The sequence below is a fragment of the Epinephelus moara genome, chromosome 1 (assembly GCF_006386435.1).
Source record: "Epinephelus moara isolate mb chromosome 1, YSFRI_EMoa_1.0, whole genome shotgun sequence".
NCBI lineage: Eukaryota > Metazoa > Chordata > Actinopteri > Perciformes > Serranidae > Epinephelus > Epinephelus moara.
This window is the reverse complement of record NC_065506.1, coordinates 25,869,183-25,894,388: the sequence shown is the minus strand read 5'-3', so window position 1 is coordinate 25,894,388 and position 25,206 is coordinate 25,869,183. Positions and strand designations below refer to the sequence as shown.

General features: G+C 41.5%; 2 protein-coding genes across 2 annotated transcripts in view; one reads left to right on the top strand and one right to left on the bottom strand.

Annotated features, from left to right (window-relative positions):
- hk1 (hexokinase 1) overlaps positions 1–12,867 on the top strand; it is a 29,633-nt gene extending 16,766 nt beyond the window's left edge. The window contains exons 6-21 of the mRNA XM_050035606.1: positions 18–117; positions 206–389; positions 1,281–1,436; positions 1,660–1,747; positions 2,036–2,181; positions 2,381–2,573; positions 2,677–2,788; positions 3,096–3,244; positions 5,171–5,290; positions 5,532–5,627; positions 5,713–5,812; positions 5,900–6,083; positions 6,225–6,380; positions 6,559–6,646; positions 8,359–8,504; positions 10,830–12,867. Of these exons, the coding sequence (XP_049891563.1) occupies positions 18–117; positions 206–389; positions 1,281–1,436; positions 1,660–1,747; positions 2,036–2,181; positions 2,381–2,573; positions 2,677–2,788; positions 3,096–3,244; positions 5,171–5,290; positions 5,532–5,627; positions 5,713–5,812; positions 5,900–6,083; positions 6,225–6,380; positions 6,559–6,646; positions 8,359–8,504; positions 10,830–10,977 (2,166 nt within the window). The 3' untranslated portion in view covers positions 10,978–12,867. The remainder of the gene's footprint in view (positions 1–17; positions 118–205; positions 390–1,280; positions 1,437–1,659; positions 1,748–2,035; positions 2,182–2,380; positions 2,574–2,676; positions 2,789–3,095; positions 3,245–5,170; positions 5,291–5,531; positions 5,628–5,712; positions 5,813–5,899; positions 6,084–6,224; positions 6,381–6,558; positions 6,647–8,358; positions 8,505–10,829) is intronic.
- Positions 12,868–14,907: 2,040 nt separating this feature from the next.
- tacr2 (tachykinin receptor 2) lies at positions 14,908–24,978 on the bottom strand. Its single transcript, XM_050036707.1, has 8 exons — positions 24,726–24,978; positions 23,960–24,112; positions 22,288–22,583; positions 17,996–18,190; positions 16,709–16,859; positions 16,433–16,552; positions 16,265–16,341; positions 14,908–16,185 (listed from the first exon to the last, which is right to left on the bottom strand). Exons 2-8 carry the CDS (start codon positions 24,092–24,094, stop codon positions 15,849–15,851), a joined length of 1,311 nt encoding a protein of 436 aa, XP_049892664.1. The 5' UTR covers positions 24,095–24,112; positions 24,726–24,978; the 3' UTR covers positions 14,908–15,848.
- Between the last annotated feature and the right edge of the window lie 228 nt (positions 24,979–25,206).

Here is a 25,206-nt window from a genome sequence, read left to right as displayed (position 1 = left end):
GTTTTATTTCTCTGTAGGATTATAATGCTGACATCATGGCAGTAGTGAATGACACTGTTGGAACTATGATGACCTGTGGTTTCGATGACCAGCGCTGTGAAGTCGGCATTATCATCGGTACTACAACAACGTGCATCTGAATAGTCAAAAGAAGCAGAATAGTAATGAGATTGAACTGTACTGATGTGTATTTCTCTGTGTTTAGGTACGGGTACCAATGCGTCCTACATGGAGGAGCTACGTCACATTGACCTGGTGGAGGGAGACGAGGGTAGGATGTGTGTGAACACTGAGTGGGGAGCTTTCGGAGACGACGGCAGGCTGGAAGACATCAGGACAGAGTTTGACAGAGAGATAGACCGAGGCTCTCTCAACCCCGGCAAACAGCTGTACGTCATACCAAAACTATTACAGACTTGTTGTTTATCCCTGAGATAATGTGAATGAGTGAATCACAGAATCAGCTGATGGTTAACTGTCTGTTACTGTACTCAACCAACTGTTGATTATTGTTCTGGTGATGATTTGACTAATGTTTATTCATTTATAATGAAACAAAAAATACATACATTTTTCAGTAGTGATTAAAAACTTTGGGAATAGCAGCGATGTTCTTCTAAACATGCTGTTATCTTTAGATGAATGAAGATGAGTTATGACGTTTTGCTTTAAGATCTAAGTTACCCTGCGTGCTTGCTGTTTACACAAACTGTCACACAAGTCCTGCACTCTGTTAATATGACCAGCAGGCAGCTCCTTGTTGGCTCTTGGCCCTTGTTTTTTTCCCACATGGGAGGCAAAGTCTGCTTCTCCAAAAATGTGAGATTCTTATAGCCTCACCATGAGAAGAGCAGTGTCTGAATTAGCACATTAAAGGAGCAGTTCACCCATAAAATGACCATTTGGATATCAACTACTCACCCCTGCTACGTTGAATTGAACATCTGTTTACAAGCTCTCATACAAGCCAACTTGTGCAGTATAATCCAAGTTTCATTTATCCAGTAGTGTGCTCAGTCAGTACCTCCCAAACACAAAACCATACTATGTGAAACACTTATGCATACGATTAGCATGCCTGGGCAAGCATGTGTTAAAACTCTGCTGCGAGAATATATGTGTTTAAAGTGTTTAGTATAGTGATAGTAAAGTTTTGGTGAAGGTGGTTGTGTTCAGCTGCTAAAAATACAACTAGTGGCATCTTTAGCTGTAAGAGAACAGCTGTCTGTCAGGATATTTAACCAGAGGTTTTCCTCATCTTCTCTTCCACTGTGTCGCAGATTTGAGAAGATGGTCAGTGGTATGTACCTGGGGGAGCTGGTTCGTCTCATCCTGGTGAAGATGGCCAGAGAAGGTCTGCTGTTTGAGGGAAGGATCACTCCTGAGCTGCTCACTAAGGGGAAGTTTGAGACCAAACACATCTCAGCCATAGAGAAGTAAGTCGCATTTAGAGTCATTAGAGTTTGGATTTTTATTAAATTTCGTTTTGAATTTTTGTTTTCAATTCAGTTTAGTTGTAGTGAGTGCCCAGAGTGGGGTTGTCTGTTTCAGTTTAGTTTTTATTGTTAAAAAATGTTTAGTTTTAATTTGGTTTTTGTTAGTTTCAGTATTAGTTTTAGTCATTAAGATTTTTTCTTTGCCTCTGTCTTTGTTGTTTAGGAGTAAGGAGGGTTTGACCAAAGCCAAAGAGATTCTAATCAGACTTGGTGTGGAGCCCTCGACCGACGACTGCATCGCTGTGCAGCATGTGGGTATTGTTGCTGAAACAGCACTTGAATCTTGTGAATCCCTCTTTTCAGAGATGTCACTTAAATTAGGGGAAGCAACACATAGCCAAAATATATCCAAGTATTAAATGTATCTAAAGGAAATAGGAAGAACAAAATTAGATTTATGCTGCCATATGTTTTTGCAAACATGTCTAAGATCAAAGCTGTCGAGTTTACATAGAATATAAAGTTTGATCATCTTATTCTGCAGTTCATTAAGTTCGGATCTGCTTCTTGATGAATTTCTCTCCTCCTTCCCCCCTCAGGTTTGTACCATTGTGTCTTTCCGCTCTGCCAACCTGATCGCTGCCACCCTGGCAGGCATCCTGCTGAGGCTAAAGGAGAACAAAGGCGTGACACGACTCCGAACCACCGTAGGCATCGATGGATCTCTGTACAAGATGCACCCACAGTGAGTGACATTAACATTAGAGATATGTTCAGCAGTCAGCAGTTAAATGTGATATTATACATCTCAGTGCCCCTCACCTTTTCACAACGATCATTACGGACTGCTCTTGGGTGTTACTCCATTAGGTCTGACTTGTTATTTATCAGTGTTCAGCATATACTGTCAAAGTTAAGCTCTTGACTCTCTCAATGTATTTCAGATATGCTCGTCGTCTTCACAAGACAGTCCGCCGTTTGGTCCCGGACACTGATGTTCGATTCCTGCTATCAGAGAGCGGCAGTGGAAAAGGAGCAGCCATGGTGACAGCTGTGGCCTACCGACTCGCAGAGCACTCACGACAAATTGCAGAAACGCTGTCCGAATTCCGTCTGACGACCGAACAACTGCTGGAGGTGAGGACAGAGATACTGTAGTGTGTGTGTGTGTGTGTGTGTGTGTGTCTGCATCATTCACTGTGTGTCACTGTACTATTTAAGATGTTCTTATTGTCTCCAGGTAAAGAAGCGAATGAGGGAAGAGATCCAAAATGGCCTTTCAAAGAGCACACAGGACACTGCGACTGTCAAAATGCTGCCAACATTTGTGAAGAGCACTCCTGATGGTTCAGGTGAGACACACACACACACACACACATGTTCCTGCATGTGTGTGTCTGATGGAAAGAGAGATCAGCTGAGGTCAATACATAACATTAGTTACTTTTCTTTGCAACTTAATAACAATAACAACAACAGGGGGTGAACTAAAGTGCAGTTGCGTATTAAGCATATGAGTGATTTGGACAGTGTATCTCCAAAATGCAGAATGTGGATTTTCACATTGACTTCCTCTATTCTTCAGTAGGTATGTGTGTGTGTTTGACATTGTTCCTGACTTATTCATTTATTTATTTATCTGTCTGTCTCGTTATCCAGAGCATGGTGATTTCCTGGCTTTGGATTTAGGAGGAACCAACTTCAGAGTTCTGCTGGTTAAGATTCGTTCTGGCAAGCGGAGAACGGTGGAGATGCACAACAAGATCTACGCTATTCCTCTAGAAGTGATGCAGGGCACAGGAGAGGAGGTGAGATCCATCAGTCTGTGTTAGACTGACTGAAGTGATGCAGATAATGCATTCAAGTAAAAGCCAGAAGGGCGGTTGAGACTGTTTGAACTTCACCTCCTGTTGCCTTGTTGGTACTGTAGAGATCAGTGTAGGTCAGAGGTTGGGGATGTGACGCTCAGAGGTAAGAGGATAGGAAGACAATGGGAAGTAGGTCGATAGGTAAGAGGTGGACAGAAATAGAGATTGATGATTTGTTGAGATTAGAATTGAGTTGACCGTAGATTTAAACTTTGAACTCTTGTGCACCAGCTGGAGCTAATCCCGTCTGTCACCTTTGGCCTTTTCATCTTCACTCTCACTCCTCCGTGTGTCTCTCTTCCTCCTGAGGTACACAGGACGAGAAAGTTAGAATAGAAATGGCACAATTTTATAAAAATTTTACAGGTTATTTCACTTTTTTCTTGAGGCCCAGCATATCTCTGCCTAACATCGACATGAGCAGAGGTCTAGTTAGCCAGAGTGAGTGGGTGTGCAGGGCCTCTTTAAAGTGTTATGTGACTGTGGATGCAGCCTTGTAATTTACATATTTTAGAGCTTTCATTATACGGAACTGTTATATAATTTGACTGGTCTGCAGGCAGTACAGACCTGTGACAGGGAAAGGTGTTATCTGTTGATGTGTGTCACATATTTAACCAGGAAAATTAATTCAAATTTCCAGCAATGGTCTGGAAAAGTAGTTTAGTTCTCACACAGACACAGTGCTGAATGACAACTAAATTACACTAAATCACATACAGTAGGTGGAGAAAGTGCTTCTCCACTGCTCAGTATTGATTAAACCTTCCAAGTAGGTCCCTCTCAAGCCTATTTTGCAAACTTCTGCTCACACACTCTAAAGGTTATGTCACAACAGAAATTTTGTTCTGGGCGACTAATGGAAAACACATGTTATGAGGTCACTGACTGAGGTGTGGCCGGAGAAACAACATGCTTGACTTTTAAATTGATGTATTGTGAAATAGTTTGAGCCCACTACATGAGGACACAATATGTACTGGAATGTTTGGTGAATACTGAACAGTTTTGGACACAGACCAGGCCTCATATGACTGGCCACAATTTTCTAGCTAATGTGAGGATTTAATTGCCTATATGACAGCAGCGTCCCTGGTGCTAATTGGCTAATCGTTAGCCCTCCCCTGGGGTGCTCATTGGTTGTTTATATTTTAAATGAGAAGTTACTGTTTTATGTCACAATGCCAGAGCAGAATCGGTCACGTCGAACTCAGTGGAATGGGCTGATTCAAAGGTCTCGGACCCAGGCGTAGGATTTTAACCACTCTTTTAATGTGTTCTATAAAATCCATTATGTGCCTTTTTAAAGATATACTAGGCAAGATTTTCATAATAATATAGATTCACATAGAAGTACTCCCTCTCAATCATCATTCATGACCCACTAGGAGTGTGTGGTGGTGTACTCTTTCCCAGAGACTCTGCCCTCTGCCTGTATTTTCGTATTTTCTGTATGCAGGACGTTTATGGGCATGAACCCGCACAGCACTCACTTGAGGTCAAGGCTGTTAGAAAAGGTAGCAACTAGGTTCCAGACCATAAGCAGCAGGCATGCAGGAGAGCGCTAAGAAAAAACAAATATAGCGAGGCAAACTGCCAAAGGAGTGAATCTGAGACTGGCTTTTACTTTCACTTTGGCTGGCAGGCATCGACAATCCTGCATGGTGAACCGTTACAGCCCAGATGGATTACATTGTGTACTGTCTGTGGTCAGTTACTTTTGTTAATACTAATCTGGCCAGTAAGAAATATTGGAGGTTGTGAGGAAAACTAGTTACTGGAGGCTCAAAATGGAGCAAAATATGTCAAATCTTTTTTAATATTATTACTGTAGTTTCACATGTTGTCATATCTTTCTCCTTCCAGTTGTTTGATCACATTGTGCAGTGTATCAGTGACTTCCTGGACTACATGGGCATGAAGAATGCTCGTCTTCCTCTGGGCTTCACCTTCTCATTCCCCTGCCGCCAGACCAGCCTGGACGCTGTGAGTGTTCTCCCTCTCTGATATAAACTGAACTGTGTCTGACTTCCCCAGAGACTCTTACATCTTAAAAACACACATATTACTAGCGATAGAGGAAACCCCAAATTTATCCAAAATAACAACTTTTGATAACAATGTTTCATGAGCCCCAAGAAAAGTTTTCTAAGCTCCGAGCAGGCCGTTAAATCCTCGTACGCTCTGCAAGATGTGACAGTTTTCCCTTGTGTGTGTGTGTGTGAAGGGCATCCTGGTGACATGGACCAAAGGATTCAAGGCGACAGACTGTGAAGGAGAGGACGTGGTGGGTCTGCTGAGGGAGGCCATTAAGAGGAGAGAGGTAGGATATGAGGAGCAGCATCATTCAATCTGTGTGCAAAAATGTAGACTGTGATGTTGCATCACATTATATGTTTGTTCTTTAGGAGTTTGACCTGGATGTAGTGGCAGTAGTGAACGACACAGTGGGAACCATGATGACCTGTGCGTACGAAGAGCCCACCTGTGAGATTGGACTCATCGCTGGTTAGTTTACCTTTATATGGACTCTTTTTGAAATATATATTCAGTTGATTTGTTCTCTATCCATCTAATTAATGAGTGTGATTACAGGCACTGGCAGTAACGCATGTTACATGGAGGAGATGAGGAACATCGAGATGATAGAAGGAGATGAAGGACAGATGTGTGTCAACATGGAGTGGGGGGCTTTCGGAGACAACGGATGCCTTGATGACATTAGGACGGAGTACGACCGCGCTGTGGACGACTTCTCCCTCAATCCAGGCAAACAAAGGTTAACATCCCCCTCATAAACACACACGCACACACACCCATATTACGTGCACATTCTTCAAATCAGAAACACCTTCAGTATGTGTGGATGCATCTGTATGTCTCTTCATGTGCATGTTTGGTTTTTGCACGTGTTTTACAGATATGAGAAAATGTGCAGCGGCATGTATCTCGGCGAGATTGTGCGAAACATCCTGATAGATATGACCAAGAGAGGATTCCTGTTCAGAGGACAGATCTCTGAAACACTGAAGACCAGAGGCATCTTTGAAACAAAGTTCCTCTCACAGATAGAGAGGTAAGATAATTAACACTTTTTTGTGTCTCCTCGAGGAGGTGAAAAGTAATCTAGACTTTTGTGTCTCATTTTGTCAAGCTGTGAAAGTGACAACATCAGTCCCAGTAGATTGAACTTCATTAGCAGTTTATTTCCCTTCTGCTAACACGTCAGTTTTTATGTCTTTTTCTTTCTCCAGTGACAGATTGGCTTTGCTGCAAGTGAGATCCATCCTGCAACACTTAGGGCTGGACAGCACCTGCGATGACAGTATCATAGTCAAAGAGGTAACGTATAGCGAGATACAAATGTGTGCACATAAGAGACTAGTATATAAAAATTTGTTTTTAAGATAAAAAAAAAAAATCAGCATACAAGCATGTTCAGTGTAATGCTCAACCCTTGATGAGACATCCAGTCTCCAGACATCTAGTAGTAGTCAGCACAAACTCTTGACCCTTATTGCACCTCAGTTGAATCGTCACCTCTCTAAAACACAAACACAACAAAAACTGAACATTATGACCTTCATGAAAGTCGGATTTATGTCAGACTGTTGTATCGGACCACAGCACCTTTAGCTAGGTATAGGAGCCATTTTAATATGCCCATGTTCCAAGGTCACTTCCAGGTTCCTTTTTTTTTTTTGAAGACCCAAAGTACTGACATGAGGTAGGGAAAAATTACAACAAGGTTTATTTGGGATTAAAAATGGCAGATAAGCCTTTTTAAATGACCTCTCTCCAATTCCACGACCAACTTGATGTCCTTATCCTATAAACTCTCACATATTACACACTATAACACTGCATAACATGGTCCAAAACTGCCTATGATCCAAACCTATGCAGTCATGTCATTGTCTTTTTAACACCATGCTGTACCAGTCTTTTTTTGTCATGTGCAATAGCAATGAGGCAGGGTATGGGACAGTGGGTTTTTGTCTGATTTCAATAAACAAAATTTTGGCTTTTAGGATATTAAAACCTCTTAAAACCCACTGGGAGCCCACCACCAACTAGTCTGAGCAGAATGTGTGTCCATTTCTCCATTATTTATATTCCTTTCGTCCGTAAGCGTTCACCGATCAAAGGAATAGCCACAGTTTTTTGTAGAAATTGTGAATAAAGTCATGTGGAGGCCATTGCTAACTGTAAGCTAACTTATTTCGTCGGACCACAGGGCTACTGACATAAACAGTAGTTTCTTGTCTTCCTTCACAGTGTGGTCGGATTTGCTTTTATTACCTTACTTGTTACAAAATAAATTGTCCTCATATTGTTCTGTGCTTTTTTCATCCTGGGACAGCCCCTCGAGAACATCATGCACCCTCAGTTCAGAGGGCCAATGTGCTCTGTCATGTAACATCTTTCTGGCTACCGTACTGCTCATTTCATCTCTGTTCATTGAAGATACAGACTTACAACACTGCCGTCTTCTTTAGTCACAATTTAAAAAAAAACTTTGCGACTGAAGTCCCAAATGCACGGGCCAGGTGACGCCCATGATGCGTACAGAACAGTCTTACTGCATCATGCCTGTCGTAAATAACTTACACCTGTATTCTTACACTGAAATAATAGTAACATAACTTAAGCATAGTCCACTACTATGCACTTTTCAAAATTTACAGAAACTGTTGCGTAATTGTAAATAATACCACAACCCATGTAATATGTCATACCAACACAGACACTTTTACCAAATATAAATATGTGCGTAAGTTTCTTTTATTATACTAGGTGTACCTGATAAACGACAACTGAGTGTGAATAGTCGAATCTGAGCCCCACAATATGTTGTTATCACACTTGTCTTGTGAAAGATGCAGGCATATGTGACTGTACAAGAGCTGACAGAATCAGACGTGTTAGGTTATATTTATTTTCACTGTTTGTGGAGTGATATGATGTTGTTTGATATCGCTGGCTCAGCAAAGCGTGGCGAATACAGTCTGCCAAGTGTTGCAATAATGATAATGGTTCTCATTGTTATGCAGGTATGTGGAGTGGTGTCCCATCGTGCAGCTCAGATATGCGGGGCAGGAATGGCGGCTGTGGTTGATAAGATCAGAGAGAACAGAGGACTGGACCATCTGGACATCACTGTTGGAGTGGACGGGACGCTCTACAAACTACATCCACAGTGAGTCAGATTTATCACAACTATTCACTATCTACTCAGGTGCCTACAAAACAAAGATAGGATGACCAGGCCATTTCTTCATGTGGTATACTGACAGGTTTTTAAAGGGCTTGTTAATGTTCCAGTACATCTAATTACAGCTTTACCTTATTCATATGACAACAGTATTTGCCATCCCTGGGGTGGGACTCACTCTGCACAAGAGAAGCAAATGCAGACAAAGGCAGGTTCAACCAGTTGTGGACCAGTTGTGGCTTCAGGCCATTATAGCTCAGCAAATTTGTGTTTACTCCTTTTTAAAATCCTGTCCTGGCAGTTTTCTCTCTCAGGCACCTCATGATTCATGTAACATGTGTCAGTATTGTTCTTGTTGAGTCTCCCAAAGCATTTGGCAGAAAATCACTCCCGCTGGTAGCAGCTGTTGTGGCTACCTGCTTGTCTAAATCTAAAAAGAGAAACCGCAGTATCAAAGGAAGGAAGCTGGCTGTATCTCACTGGTTTTGTTTTCTCTACGACTATATATTCTTGTATTTTGCCAAGTGATAACAGGATGGGTATTAATATACACCAAGACTCTGTGCAGTCCCTGTTATGTCTTGCTTGTGCATTTATGTTTGCCATCTTCATACTTCATGTGCCTAGAGAAAAAGTTCTAATCTCAGATGCTGATCACATGCACTGGTCTGATGTGCTAATTTAATGTCATGTCAGTTAATGTAACAACGAGTAAATGTTCAGAAACTGATTATCCAATAAGTGCTAATGTGCTAACGGCATGTAGAGTGTGTCTCGTATTATTATTGGGTGCAGATCATGAGTCATGCTTACTATATGAACTAATTATGTATGAGATGTGCTGACAGTTGCTCGACACAATAGAGATACCTGTGGTTAAATAAAATCTCTTAGTCCACCTCCTTTCTTTTATGCAAGCGACAGTTAAGATCTCTATTAAACATCCAGTGTGTAGGATTTAGGGAAATATACTGTCAGAAATGGAACGTAATATGATAAGAATATTTCCTTTTAGGGCAGTAGTTCCCAACTGATCCAGCCACTGGGTCCAGATGTATGAGTTTTTAGCATTTATTCCTTTTGTACAGCACTTCACTCAACACAAATGTGCTTTATAAATAGAGTTGAGCTGAGTTGAGATTGCTCCTTTAGTCATTGGTTCAAGGTCCACACAGTTCGATATATTTAGCGTCGTACTTGCGTTTGGCCATATCGTCGAGCTTATTTGCTGTCTCTTAAGTAGCTGTCCATTAGTCACTCACACTACAGCAGGAAACAGCACTTCAAAATAAAAGCTCTGAGCCAGAAATTCACTGTTAACTTAAAAATAAAGTGTGTTTTTTTACAAACTTGACTCTTGACCCACCAGTTGGGGACCACTGCTTTAGTGTATAATCACCTGAAAATAAGAATTGTGTATCTACATAGGGAGTAGGTCCTTGTCAATGGCATCCACCATGTTGCAGCTCCATATTTCTACAGTAGCCCAGAATGGACAAACCAAAGACGGACTCTAGAAAGGGCCATTCATGTTGTTATATCGACCACCGTAGTTAGCAGCCTCTCCGTGATGAGCAGCGTCAGAAAAACATTCATTTTTTAATGTGAGACTGCTTAATTCAGTTTTTTCACTGGTTTGAATCACTGGGTCTCTTTGTTTTGGAGAGTAGAGACCTCTGTGGATAATTCCGTTCACGGTAAAAACTTTGTTAACATCTGGAGCTGAAGTTATCAGAGAAAAAAGGCGAGCACTCATTAGCAGGTGCCGGACTAGAAGCCTGTCTGCGATAAGATGAACAGCATCAGAGAAACATTGATTTGTAACATGAAACTGCTTTGTTCAGTGTTTTTACTGGTTTTAATCACCTGATCTGTTTGTTTCTGAGAGGAAGAACCCTCTGCTGATAATTCGGCTCCCTCTCAAAACTTCCTGAACATCTAGATCTTAAGTTTTAACAACGAACACTGAAGGAATTCTAACTGGGAGTTCATGCTTGGCATATGGGAGAATTTGCCACTTAAGTTGCCACTAAATCCTACACACTGCTCCTTTAACGGAATCTTTATCAGAAGAACATTACTGTTCATGTCATGTTAGTTGTAGCACCTGCGATAAACAAACTGCCTAATCCTGTCATTTTACTACCACCTGTGATATTATCCATGCTGAGCTGACACACCCAGAGGAGCCTGTGGTTTTATGCACATAGTTCTTACGGGCTCTCTGGGACCTGCAGGCTGTTGTTAAACTTGTCAAACATGTAACAGATGCTTTCACTGATTAATACCAAATCTTTTGTCTTTGCCTAGTTTCTCTGGAGTCATGCACCAGACGGTAAAAGAACTGGCTCCCAAGTGTAACGTCAACTTCCTGCTGTCAGAGGACGGCAGTGGGAAAGGAGCTGCACTCATCACAGCTGTGGGCTGCCGGCTGAGACAAGAGCTGAACAATAAATAGAACACATCTCTTCTGTCTTGCTGGTATCTCCCTACGTTTCTATGCTCCCCCTCTCCTCTCTTCTGTTCTTTCCCTTTGTCCCATGTCCTCCTGAAGCCAACCAGTCCAGTCAACACTCCTGTAGCTGCTTTAGCCCGTCTGCGTGACAGAGGGAGGAGATAGCCTTCTCTGCTGTGTTAGGTAGCAGAAAGTCAGGCACTGTGTTGTAGTTAGATTATGTCTGATTAACCAATGTAACAATACCCAGACTCTTAAGGTTTTTGTGATTTCTGAGGTTGAATTTATCTGTAGAGATAAAACACGCACATTCAACTCCTGCAAGAAATGTGCAGGGCAGAAAAAAAAAGAGTCCGCACACTCCTGTAATGCTCCCATGAGCTGTGTATCATCGCCATCTGCAGGACTCCTCTGATAACTGCAGTCTGTTACAGTATACCAAGTGCAACAGTTGCAAGACAAGAAGCATAGTAGAAAAATGTTCATCCTTGCAACATGTCGAGTGAATGCAGGGACATGAAAACACTGTTTTAAACCAAAGTTTCCAAAGTGTGTCTGCTGTCTGCTGTAGGCTCCTCGCTGTCCCTACAACCAGAGATATGAGGTGATATATAAACGTGTAATGAGATGAAAGGGAATATTTTTGCTTTAAAATTTTTAATATCTTACCCAGATATGATACAATATGTTATACATACATTGTTGCTATTTATTTTATTTTTGTATCGGGCGATGTTGAAAAATATTGCTGTTGCAATAATGAGGCGTACAGATGAAGCCCCTCAGTCGGTACCTGTCCTGTAGTGGATTTAATAAAGTATGTCAGGGCAGAAAAGTAACAAAAGTGGGACTTTCACCGTGATCTGCAGGAGATGTCACGTGCTTGCTAAATGTGCCGATTTGGTCTAATTTATGACAGCAATCCCACTCTATTCTGATGTGCTCTATACTGTAAAATATGTCTCAAGAGCACTAGTATTTTACTAAGTAGAAATCCTTTTAGTTCTGATCTCTGCTGCTGCTAAGTTGTCGTCGTTGTCTTAAGAGGTGCTGGCTACCCTCATCATCACAGTGAGACTTATCAGTTACTTAGTAACAGCCATGAAACAGGAATGCGGTGCTAACATAGATGCCAGTGGAGCAACAACGGCCAAATGATCTATAAGAAGAATATTACAGTAGCTGAAACTTTAAGTGGAATTTAAACATGTTGGAAACAAAGCTTCTCCCTATACTCACGCACTGTACTCCATATGCTCCCATAGACTCAGAGGGGTGTTTGAGTGAACTACTGTCTGGCTCATTCATAATACAATTCATGGAAAGTCCTATTTATTTTTCTCTGTAACAAAATCCCAAAAAATATATTATTGCTGTTAATAATACTCATTAAAAGACTGGTGAATTTATCCACTGGTGTTTATATTTTCTTTGTAAATCCTACACTATAAGAGGACAAAGCTTTTCAAATAATGGCAGTGTAACTGTAACAGGTCATTGTGGTGCGAGGAAGGATCTGTGAGATGCTACAGCACAATATACGGCCATATTTGTTAAGCACAGTTTAAATTCTGGTTTGTGGTGACAGATAAGCACAAATCCAAAACTGTTAGTTTAAAAAAAAAAAGAAGAAAGAAACAGCAATGGCATTGCAAGTTGAATTTTCATTCCTACTTAATACTCACACTGCCAGAATATAGAGGTCAGCATCTCCAGCAGGTCCTGAGCTGCCTTCAGATGATCCCCAAAGCAGTAGAAAAGTCTGAAAGCCAGCCCCACGTCACACAGACACTTTAATCTCTTCTTCTTCTTCTGTTCACAAAACCCAGACTGTATCTGTCCAACACTGTCAAACAATCAGTCACTAAATAAAGAAAAGACAAACCTGTGTCAGCCCAGTGTTGTTTTCTGCGCCAGAGATTTTGCACTTATGTACAAATTGTGTTTAGTGATGGTGTTAGCGTGTTCAGAGGATGGTAGTGCTGTAGTCAAGACCATCTACGTCAACACAAAGTGTATTGAGACAGAGACAAGACCAAGACTTTAAGGGGTTAAGTCATGACCAGTCCCACACTGCATGACACACTTACCATAAAATGTAAAACATGCAAACCATAGACGCGCCTTAAAGCGATGTGAAAGATCCACATTCCCATAAAAACTACAGAGGATTTTCCTTGGATCCTGCCATTCATGTGGATGCCACTTGACACACACCACCCTCCCAAACGCCATTACAGACCAATACACCCCCCTATTGGCAACGGCACTCCCTGACGGAAGTGCGCCCCCTCAGGCAGGACAATGCACCATGCCACACCACAAACACTGCTCAGGAATGGCCTGGGGTACGTGAATAAGAGCTCAAGGCGTCAAACTGGCCTCCAAATTCCCCAGATCCCAATCTAATTGAACATCCACTGGGCATGCCCGTACCTTACCTCGCACCCCACAGGACTCAAAGGGTCTGTCAACAACGCCTTGGTGCCAGACAACACAGGACACTCCCAGAGGCCTCGTCTCCATGCCTCGACAGGTCAGAGGCTCCACCGTCGATCAGACCTGGCTCTGGCCTGTCACGTTGGTCTCACAGATGCTTGATCATGTTGGGATCTGGGGAATTTGAACGCTAGGTCGATGCCTTGAGCTCTTTGTCACATTGCTTGGGCCATTCCTGACCATTTTTTACGGTGTAGCATGGTGGACTGCGGGGGGGTACTGTTGCAATGACTGGGGGTACTTGGTCTATAACAATGTTCAGATGAGTGGAGTGCGATAAGTGGCATCCACATGACTGCGCGGACCCAAGGTTTCCCAGCAGAACATTGCATTGAAATGAAAAGATCAATGTTATTCACTTCACCTGTCAGTTTTGGCTGACCGGTGTATGGCTCCTTTTTTGCACTTGCTAATCAGTGATATCCCCATAGTTGTGGTCTTTAAATAAAATACTATTTTCTTATAGTCTTTGTCTGAGACTGAGACAAGACCAAGTGAAAATGTGGTCAAGTCCAAGACGAGACTAAGACTGACCGATGTGGGTCGCTGTTCAGTAAGAACATAAAGCTGTGTCAGCCTCAGGCCATCTCAAGTGTCCTTTGACAAAACACTTAGCAGCAGAGAATGTGTAGTATTCAACTGAGGGACCACTGCACACACGTACATATGCTGTCACATTTATTAAACACATTATCAGCTTTAATTTAGGCCACAAACAAATACCCTGCTGTTTTGTGTAGACAACAAACACAGATGTTTTCACTTTGTCACCATGAGTATTTCAAAAGTTAAAAAGTTTCTGCAGGGAATCAAAATATTTTCTTCTACATTCTGACATGTTAACGCCAACAGGCTATTTACAACATCATGATCCTGGTGCGTGGTCACAACCAACGCACAGGTCCCTTATTTACATTTACACCTCATAAACATCTCACATTAATATACTCAATAGATTACATTTTACATCACATTCTTCTATGTAGCAGCACTTAAACATCTTTGTCTGAGCTCAATGTACACTGTTAAAAAATTACAGTAGTGAAGTCAAAATCTACAAGGAACAAAACGTATGAATGCACACTGTGACCGATATGTTAAAGGAACTACTGTACAGTAACATATATGATGACCTTTTAATTCAGGAGATACAGTGAAGTCTAAAGTAAATTGAAGGCTGGTTTTCCTTCTAAAATGCCATCACTTGCACCAAGTTATAAGGACTGAGCGCTGTGCTCTTGAATGAGGTCATTTACTTTATTTCAATTCTAACTGCTGACTTTATCCACAGATTTCATCTGACAGCTGATTAACTGCTGTGTTGCTGCAGCACATAAGAGGAACATCTATATGGCCGACCCCACACTAACTACAGGAGCTGACCTGCACTTTGGTGTTAATTTCAAATGCTGGCAAAAAAGCAGCTAAAAAGTCTTTCTTTTTTTTTCAATTAAACTGAGTGACCAATAAATGACTTCAATTATCACGTTGTGTGTTATGATGGGTGAAGTGAAACAGAAAATGTCCCTGTGAGAAAAAGCCAATTTCTTTTAAAGAAGTCTGTGGCAATAAAAAGAAGGAAACACACAAAAACAACATTATTAAGGCTTGGTGCTCATGCCAGCGGACTGTTCATCCATTCTCTGCTGGAGAAAAGCAGCGACCACACAAACACTCTACGGTTACACAAAAATATATCCACAGTTCACAGCAGAAAGAAGCGACAGACGAAAGGAATGGAGGAGGAAAGTGAAGTTTATAAAATGCCAAAAAATATTGTGAAAAATGCTCATTACTATTTCCCAGAGCCCAAAGTGACATCTTTAAATGTCCAAGCAACCCACGGACTCTTCATTTTCTGTCATAAATTACAAAGAAAAGCAGCAAATTCTCACATTTAAGAAGCTGGAATCAGCAAATGTTTGGCATTTTTGCTTGAAAAATGACACAATTAATAAATTATTACAAAAGTTGCTGAATAACTTTTTTTTTTGATCAAATAATCGCTTAATCGACTTATTATTGGAGCTCTACAGCCGGCCTTAACAATCAAAGAATAAAGCTCTCTTGTTGTCCAGCATCCAGGTGTAGTGTCTTCATATATAACTGTATTTTCACAGGCTTATACGACCACTTTTCATCCATCAGCTTGGCAGTTGCATTCGTTTATGCTCTTTAAAAAAATGTAATTGGTCCCAAGTCAGGTTCACTGAACAACTCCTCACACACATTGGTGTATACTCAGCTCTGTTTGGCACTCGACAGGCTCTCCTCTGTCTTTACTGGCCGCAGTCTGTTTATTTTCAGCGTTGTTGCTGTTAAAAAAAAAAAACCCTGTTGCCTTTCCATGGAAAATGTCCTCTGCATGATTTGTCTCAGTAGTCACTTTTGTGCTGCAAAAGTCTGGCAGCTGGTGATTTCATATCATCTGGCCTCATCACCACACGTGTGTTGTTTGTGCTGTGTGCTTTCGACGGCGTCTGCTTTTTAGGCTGCATGCAAGCATCTCTCTCTGTGTTGAGCTCAGCGCTGGCAGCCATGTTAATGTCAAAGGTGTTGTTTGTTTTAATGGAGGTGTGTGTGCTGTCATTGCGGTGGCTGCGCGTCATGGTGACTCTGAAGGTGTGCGTGTGCTGCAGTTCCATCCTGTCCTCCTCTGACACTTTGATGAAGGGACACCAGGAGAAAGCATGACGGAAACCAGCACGAAATCTGCAGAAAGAGAGAGAATTTTATTTTCTGCCTCGTTTTTGTGGGATACTTGATCTTGAGGAGTTGAATATGTTTTTACCTTTGGTTTAGACAGCAGTAGATGATAGGATTGTACATGGTCGAACTCATCGCCAACCAGAATATGGCCAGATACACCTGACAAAGGAAGGAAACATGATGCCCAGTAAATAAATAAATAATTCAGTCTAAAGAGAAATGAGTAACAGACATAAAGGTGGCTGCTAACCTGTTGAATGTACTGTTTTTTATAAATGTCTCTGTTAAACGATCCTAGTATGAAGTAGATGTGGTAGGGCAACCAGCACAGGGCGAAGGTCACCACCACTACAACCATCATCTTCACCACCTGTCAGAAATTACAGAGAGGAAAAGTAAGCCAAGATTGTGATATTTTAAACTCCCATATCACTCAGTTCAGTTCAACTATGCCTGAGTTATCTGAGCATTTTGATAATATTGACAGTGACACGTCAAAACTTCAGACAAAATAAAAGTGGGTGACCTTTCGCTTGGCTGTGATCTGGCTGTGGTAATGTTCTGTCGCCTCTCCAGGGATGCGCCCACCCCACAACGATCGGCCAATTAAACTGTAGGTCACCAGCATCACCAGCAGAGGGAGCAAGTAAATGAGCAATATCACTGCATACTGGTAACTGCAGAGGGGGAAAGAGAGAAAAAAGCTCATGTTTAATGGGTTCAGACATCGCGAACCGGCCCTTTGGTTGATCTCTGTCAACATAACTTTCTTTACCTCTAAACCAACACCATTAGCTGCCTATAGAAGTCAATCAAGCCCGCAATTAGAGGTGTCAATGAGTCTTCAGTAACTAGTTTTTGGTCCATATGTTTCTCACGGTTTAAAACCCTAGGAGCTTAAGACAAACCAGAGGACACAAAACGTCCATACACACCAAACTGCAGACTTCTTTTTTGGTTTGTTTACATTCAAAGAATGCAACATAAGGGAATTGGAGTGGAGTGTGTGTGTGGAGAATATTAAAGAGAGAGAAAATGAAATAGGAATGGCCATCTCGTCACCATCACAATAAACACAATAATAATAATGGTAACAACAACAATGATAATACAAAAAACTGCAAAAAAATATGATTTTAACCGTCCCCACTCTCTAACACTGCACTACACCATGAAATATGATGATTATAATCCTTAAGAGATCATATATATGTATGAACAGCTAGAGGAAGTGGCTGACATTAATAAATCCTATCAGTGACTACAAAAGGCCAGCCTGAAGGACAGCACAGAGGATCATGGCGGCACAAGAACAGGCCCTGAGCACCAGATGCATAGAGGCAGGGGTCCACCATAGCAGACAGGACCCCCCGCTGCAGGCTGTGCAAAGATGCCCCTGCAACAGATCAGCACATAGTAGCAGGATGTAAGATGCAAGCTGGGACAGTGTTCACCGAGAGGCAAAACCAAGTGGCAGAGATACAGGAACATCAGTGCCGAGTGGACTAGAAGTCACCAAGTCCAGACAGGACACACCACTGAAAGTGGTTGAGAAGAGCAGGGCTAAGATCCTGACACTCAACTTCTAGTTAACCAACCAGACACAGTGGTGGTGACAAGGAGCAGAGGAGGGCAGTAGTAGAAGATAAAAAGACTGAGAAGTACCAGGGGCTGAAGGAACATCTGGAAAAGATGTGGATAGCCTATATATGGTGCTAATTGTTCTCGTTAGCATTAATGTTATGTGGCTACGTTTCAGTTTATAGTACAGATCAGTCTGTGTTTTTTTATCACAGTTCTCTTGTTCTTTCACCTTAGCTGATGTGTTCCCCCATAATCGTCCGGCCAGTCGACCATGCACACAGTTCTGGGGTAGTAAAATATTGTCACGCTGTAGTAGCACTGAGGGAATGCCAGTAAGATTGCTACAATCCAAATCAGGGCGATCACAACCTTAGTGGAGGTGGAGGAGAGACGGGGCTTCAGAGGGTGGATGATGGCCATGTACCTGAAGGAAGACAAAAAGGTTTAGTCATACATATCATGACATGGAAATGTGATGTTTAATTCACAGGAACAGGTGGAAGGAAACCAGACTGATTCTGTAAGGGGTGTGTCGACATCTGTGCTGCAGATGGTTCAAAGTCAAGCTGTCTCTTCATGAGAAAACCCACACACTCATCCATCAAACCATTAGCTGTGAGATAATGATTTCAAATCTCTTCACTTGAGGTAATTAAAAAGATGTTGTCGGGTGTTCTATGACCGCCTCGATCAAAACCCTTTATCAATACCCACAGTTTATATCAAATTACATTTTCTTATTTGTTTGTTTCCTCTGTGTTTTCTTACCTTTTCATCCATCATCCTGAACACATAACTCTCAACCTAAAAAGCTTCGTGAGCTCAATATCCTGTAATTCAAACTGATCATGAAAAGTCGTGTCAACAAAAGAAGAATAATGATGATGAATACAAACAACTGGTTGTGGCAATCAGTTGTGAATCCTGCAATGTAGTTATATTCATTTATACTAATTTGGTTCACAACATTACTCAGTTACAGTCAAATGATTGAACTACGACTATAAATCATTCATTTGAATTATCCAGGACCGACAGCATGAATATATTTGAATGGCTTCTGCCCCTTTTTCTCATTTTTAGCTTGATGGATAAAAACTGTGTGATCTTGCATGAAATTATTTGCATTAAATGAATACTTCAACCACAAAACCATTTGTAAATCAATTAGTTATACTGGCTTTTCTTGAATTAGGGAAGAAAACTTTGATTTTCTGGCAAACCTCCACGAAAAACAGTGGAAATATTGGTTTCATAACTGACTGTGGACCACGTTTAATAGCTGCAAAACTATACTGAAACAACCGGTCATATGCTCAGTACTTTCCAAAAACTTAGTAAAGATACGTTTCACTTTCAGATCAGTTTTGAATAGTTATGTTTTAGATAAAGTGCATGTGTTTGGAAAGTACTGAGCATACGGATGGATGAATGAGACTTGGATTATACTGCAAGAGTTATGTGAGAGTTAGTAAATGGATGTTTTCATATAGTTTTGCTGTTGATAAATGTGGACACCTAACAATCAATAAATCAATATGTGTGCTGTTTTCTGTGGATTCGAGCAAAACAAAGTTATCCTCATGTTTTTAAGGTAACACAGCATGACTTATTTATATAGAGATGGTCATTTTGTGGGTGTCGTATTCCTTGAAAGATGCAATTTCAGTGCTGTTTTTTATTTTATTATGTTGTATGTAATAAGGTTAGTGGAGCATAAACAAAAAGGAAATATGTTAACTTATCATCATAAATCATGTAAGTGAACTCTTAAGTGTAGGCAGAAATGATAAACCATAAATAACACAAATATTCTGTCAGTAAGAGAAGGTTATATCATGGCTCTCTTGTGTAAATCCCCCCAGCCTTAGGCTTTCGATTTGGTTTTACATCAGATTTAACTCTCACTTCTCATTTAAACAGGGCTGCAATAATTAGTAGTTGTCAACTATTAAATTAAACAACTAATTTGATTATCAGTTTAAGTGATTTAAAAAAGGTCAATTTCTCTGACTCCAGCTACTTAAATCTTTGGGTTGTGGACAAACAAGACATTTGAGGATACAATCTTGGGCTTCTGGAAACACTGGTCGATATTTTTCACCGTTTTTTTAAATTTTATAGACCAAACAACTAGTTATTAGCTAAAAAAACAGTGAACGTAATCATTAGTTGTAGCCCTCCCTGCTGCTGATCTGATTGGCACCAGTTCCACCTGTAAAGGATAAGGAGAACGTTCAGGGTTGTTGCTGCGACATGTTGAATCATTCTATGAATGCAGATTATGTTTCATAGTTTATCTATTTAATATGTGATTGTTTTGTGCTTGCTGCTGCAAGTAATGATACCGAGGAAAACTGATGGTTTTATAAATTGGAAACTAATGAGGAGGAGTTATTGAGTTTCAAGCAGATGCTACACTTGGTCTGATCTTAGCAGCTCATTTATCACTGCGTCCATCCTGAGCCACAGAGAGCCATGTATCATATATGTCATGAGAGAAATAATGAAATGTTCCAATGAAACTGATTTGGAACGACTGTATTGCAGTGTACATACAGGTATGAGGTTATTGGGGGCACCTGTGCTATCAAATGCAGTCTAATACAACAACACTGCGATAAATTCTGCCTTTGTAATGTCCATAATTTTCGGTTTGTTTTGACACTGTGTCAGAAAGGTGTGGATTTAACATCATAGCCTTTTAATCGCTGATGGTGTTTATTCCACTGAATTAGACTAACGTTCCTCATAAATCGAAATGGGGGTGGACAAACATTAACACCAGCATCAGCACAATGCCATCTAACGTACCACATCTCCCCATAGCAGTCTTAAGAATGAACATAAGCTTCATTAATAATACAGTGTTAATTGCAGGGCATATCATATGTTAAGCACAGTTTCAGAGAGAGAACAGACCGACCATTCATGCTCCAACACGCATTAATGACAGCTGTATCTCTGCTGCGTGTTGACCCATATCTCCTTCATGCAGCATTTTCCTCTGTACTGCTGCTGCTGATATCAAGAGATGCACATACATGTGAATGCATGCTGACTTAGCAGGGAGCTTCTCTTTAAGTGCAATCGACAAAAACCATGACTGACACAGGAACTCAGATGTGAGTGAGCAATTAACTGATGAAAACTACTGCAATGTACCCGTTTGTATCAAATACATAGTTGTACAAGTAATTTTCAAGATAATTGGTACTTAAAGAAGGCTACATACACCATAATTAAAACCCATACAGACAGAAACATTAACATGTCACAGACAGTGTAGCAATGTAGCACTTAAGTGGGTTATTTGCATATACAACTGCTGAGTTGCTGTTTCAGTAAGTGGTCATCCACCCATTTCTGACTGTTTGCATAATGCAGCTTGTAAATGGGGTGCTGCAGGAGATGAGGATAAGTCCTCCATTAGTGTCCGCTTTCTAGTACAGTGTCTCTGTTCTGGTTTAGTTCATGTAAATCCAAATGCAATAAATGTACAGATTACACAGCAAAGGAACACAAGGAAAATGCCCTTGTGTGCCTGACACCAGACGCACCACCACAGACATCCAGCACTGGTGGAAATTTTAAAGACTAATCCTCAGCTATTGGGGTTTGAATTTCCCTGAAACAGATGGTATTATTGTCAATAACCATATTCACCAGGGCAGTTTCCTGCTCAGCTATAAAAAGTCTCTCCCCTCCATAGATGGATGCCTCTCAGTTACCTTTGGTCATCCATTACTGTGGTAAAACTACACTGAGAGTGGAGTCTGAATGCACCACAACATTACATGTATCACAGTAACACCAAGGTAAATGACCTGTTTTCCCCTAGGAAAGCACGTACAATGGATAAAACCATATAATAGCCGAGGCTGAGTTGCACACTGGCTGTCCAGCTTCTCTCATAGTCCTCCCATGCATGAGCACATAATGATCTGGAGGTGGCACCAAGTAACAATTACTTATCTTTGTTGTTGGTGGTGTCTTCCTCGTCCTCTCTCTTGTCTTGTAAATTCCGCATCGCATATATGTTTATAATCTATGTATCATTTTGCTATATGGATTGTCTTTCTGTACACGCAACATTTATTGCACGTCCTCAGAGAGAGATCTCGTCACAGTTTCTCCGCCTGATGTTTCTTCTATATTGTACCCATTACAGTAAAGGGTGTTTTGGGGGTTGTTTTACCTTATACGCTTCAAGGGTATAAGGACAGAGGGTGCCATATGCTGTACAGATTGTAAAGCCCCCAAAGGCAAGCTGTGATTTGTGATTTTGGGCTGTATACATAACGCTGAACTGACCTGACATCGTTAGGATCCATCATTCCAGAGCACATAGAAAGAGTTTTGAATATTTAAACATGTGTGGAAACAGATGAATGGAGTTTAAAGCCTTAAGAAATGGGTGTTTGTTTTTGTGGATGGCATCATAGTTTGGGATGTTTAAATATGCTCGGTTATACGTGAAAGAAGAAAAACTGTAATATGATATGAGGAGAGTTTTCTCACCTGTCGACTGCGATGGCAGCCATGGAGTATATTGATGAAAACATGGCCGTGATGGGGAAGAAGTTCTGAAACCGGCAGTAGCCCAGGCCAAAGTACCAGTCATTGTGAAGGGCATAGACAAAGTTGAAAAGGGTGTTGAAGGTTGCCATGGAAACGTCAGAGAAGGCCAGGTTTACAATGAAGTAGTTGGTGACTGTCCTCATGCGTCTGTGAGCGAGAATAATCCAGATCACTGTGACATTACCAGTGATGGACACCAGGATGATGAGGGAGTAGGCTATGGCCCAGAGAGCCACCTGAGAGATAAGAGGAAGAGGAGAGGAGTGAAGAAGAAAGGTAAGAAGACGAAGAGCAAATAGGAGAGGTGAAGGGGAGACAAGAGTAGAGAAAGAGGAAAGGAGAGGGGAGGAGAAGAGAGGAGAGGAAGCAAGATAAGAGAGGGGAAGAAAGACGAGGAAGAGGAAATGAGAGTAGAGAGCAGGAGAGGAAATGAGGAAGAGGAGAGGAGATATGGAGAGATGAGGAGAGAAAACAAGAGGAAGAGGAACGAAAAGGAGATAGGAGGAGAGGAGAGGAAAGAAGAGGAAAAGAGAAGAGAGAGGTGGGGATGAGAGAAAAGAGGAAGACAAGAGGAGTGAGGAACCAAGTTCAGAAGAGAGGGGAGAGGAGGAAGATGGATTGCAAGAGGAGAGGAGATGAGAGGAGTGTAGAGGAAAGGAAAGAGAAGGAAGAGGAAATGAGTGGAGGAGCGGAAACAAGAGGATGAGGACAGGAGAGGAGAGAGATGGAGATGAGAGAAGAGAAAGAGAGGGAGAGGAAAGAGGAATGAGGAAACAAGATAAGATGAGAGGGGAGAGGAGGAAGATGAAATAAGAGAAGAAGACAAGATGAAAGAGAGGAGGGATAGGAATTGAGAGGAGAGGAGAGGAGAGGAGAGGAGAGGAGAGGAGAGGAAGATACAAAAAGAGAGAGGAGGAAACAAGAGTAGAGAGCAGGAGAGGAAACAAGGAAAAGGAGGGGATATGATGAGAGACAAGGAGGGAAAACAAGAGGAAGAGGAAAGAAGGGAGGAGGAAGGAGAGGAAATAAGGGGGGGAAAGATGAGATAGATGGGGATGAGAGAAGAGAAATGAGGAAACGGGATGAGAGGGAAGAAGAGGAAGATGGATCGTGAGAAGAGAGGAGACAAGATGAGTGGAGAGGGAAAGAAAGAGGAGGAATAAAGGACTGTAAAAATAAATGTACTGTACTGTAGTGTAAGTGTAACCACAGTGAGCAGCTCAATGATGATATAAGTGGACAATCAAAATAAAGAGCACAGATATATACTGAAAAATGAATAGACCTACATAATATCCAGCCCCAGCAATAGACTCCATTTGTGCACTCGGTTTAATTTGATGAATTACATTTATTTGTCAGGGACCATACAAAGCATTAATTTAATTCTAAGAGGAGAGATGTATTGTGCCAGATTTAGCTGCTGAATAATGTCCATCTGCAGGTACACACACATAGGCTACTAACACTACCAGATGAACATTAGTGCCCTCTTTGATTCATTTGGTCTCATCTGATCACAGTTTCCTCTAAAAGCTCCCAGGCTCTCCCCTAATGAGAAAGAGCTGGCTGTGACTTCAACCTGTTTCATCTCTCATCCCTGCTCTCCCACCTGCCAGTCGGGCTGCTGGAACTGATTCCCAATCGTCTCATTTCCGTCCTCCAGCCAGTCGGTGGTCACTGCAAACGGCAGTGAAGTGGCCTCCATGTCTCGTTCAACGTGTTGAATAAGACTCTCGGCGTCCATAGTTTCCTTCCCGTTCACCTGGTGACAGAAACTTCATATATAACTCTATGTGCGTCATGCGAGACATAATGAGAGACTCAGTCGCCTAGAATATAACTTGATTTGGAAAAAAGAAAATCTCAGGCAGTTCATAAAAGCTGTTGCACAATCCAATCTGATTTAAATATGCTCCATTTAAAACTTATGAAACATCCATGCATCTCAGATTTCAGGCAATCACGTCAAGTGTGAAATTTCTCTGTGAGAGCATTTGGGTCTCTGAACATCAGTGGAGTCGCCTTAGTTAATAATCATACATCATATCACCATTATGGCAAGTTCCCCAGCCTGCTGATATGAGCCTAATCTCACAGCAGCACATGTTAGTTTTAATAAACCATTTCCTTGAGCGTTGAATAAAGCTGCACTTTGTTTCAGCCCACATTTGATTGAAAATACGCTTTGATAACTGTTTCTAACACAAATACATCCATCAGCCAACGTGCATTACGCGCATTTGGCACACGCACACTATAACAGGTTTCTTTGGCTGCGGTACGCGCAACGAGTGATGAATGAATGCACTGGACGGCACCAGTGGAAAAAGTTCTGTATAGAAATGAGACAAAATCTCAGTCAGATTAACACTTACCTCTCTGATTTGTCAGTTTTAACATCAGTTTGTCCAATCCATGGTTAACAAGGTCCGAAAATTAAACTCCGTCTGCGTAATGGACAACCAGATCCATCCAATAATCCACCAGGACATCTCTACTCACTCTCCCTCAGACACACATAGACATACTCTTCCTCTCTCCTGGAATGTGTAACTAGCTGATTACGGGGCAAGCTGCTGAAAGCGACTGAGACGCACTGACAGGCAGGCACGCGTCTGTGCGCGTGGAGCTGCGCCAACTACACATACAAAGGCAGAGAGACAGAGGGAGGGAGGTGGAGAGAGAGGGGGATGAATGAAAAGCCGAAAAAAAGGCAACTCTGGCTGTGATTTTCTGCATCTTTTGTATGTTTGGAAAAATAAGAAAACTGAAGAAATGACACACTGATATTATATACTGAAAAAGAGACACAGGAGGAGTGGCATTAATTGAGGGCATGTGTTGGCTGTGCATGAC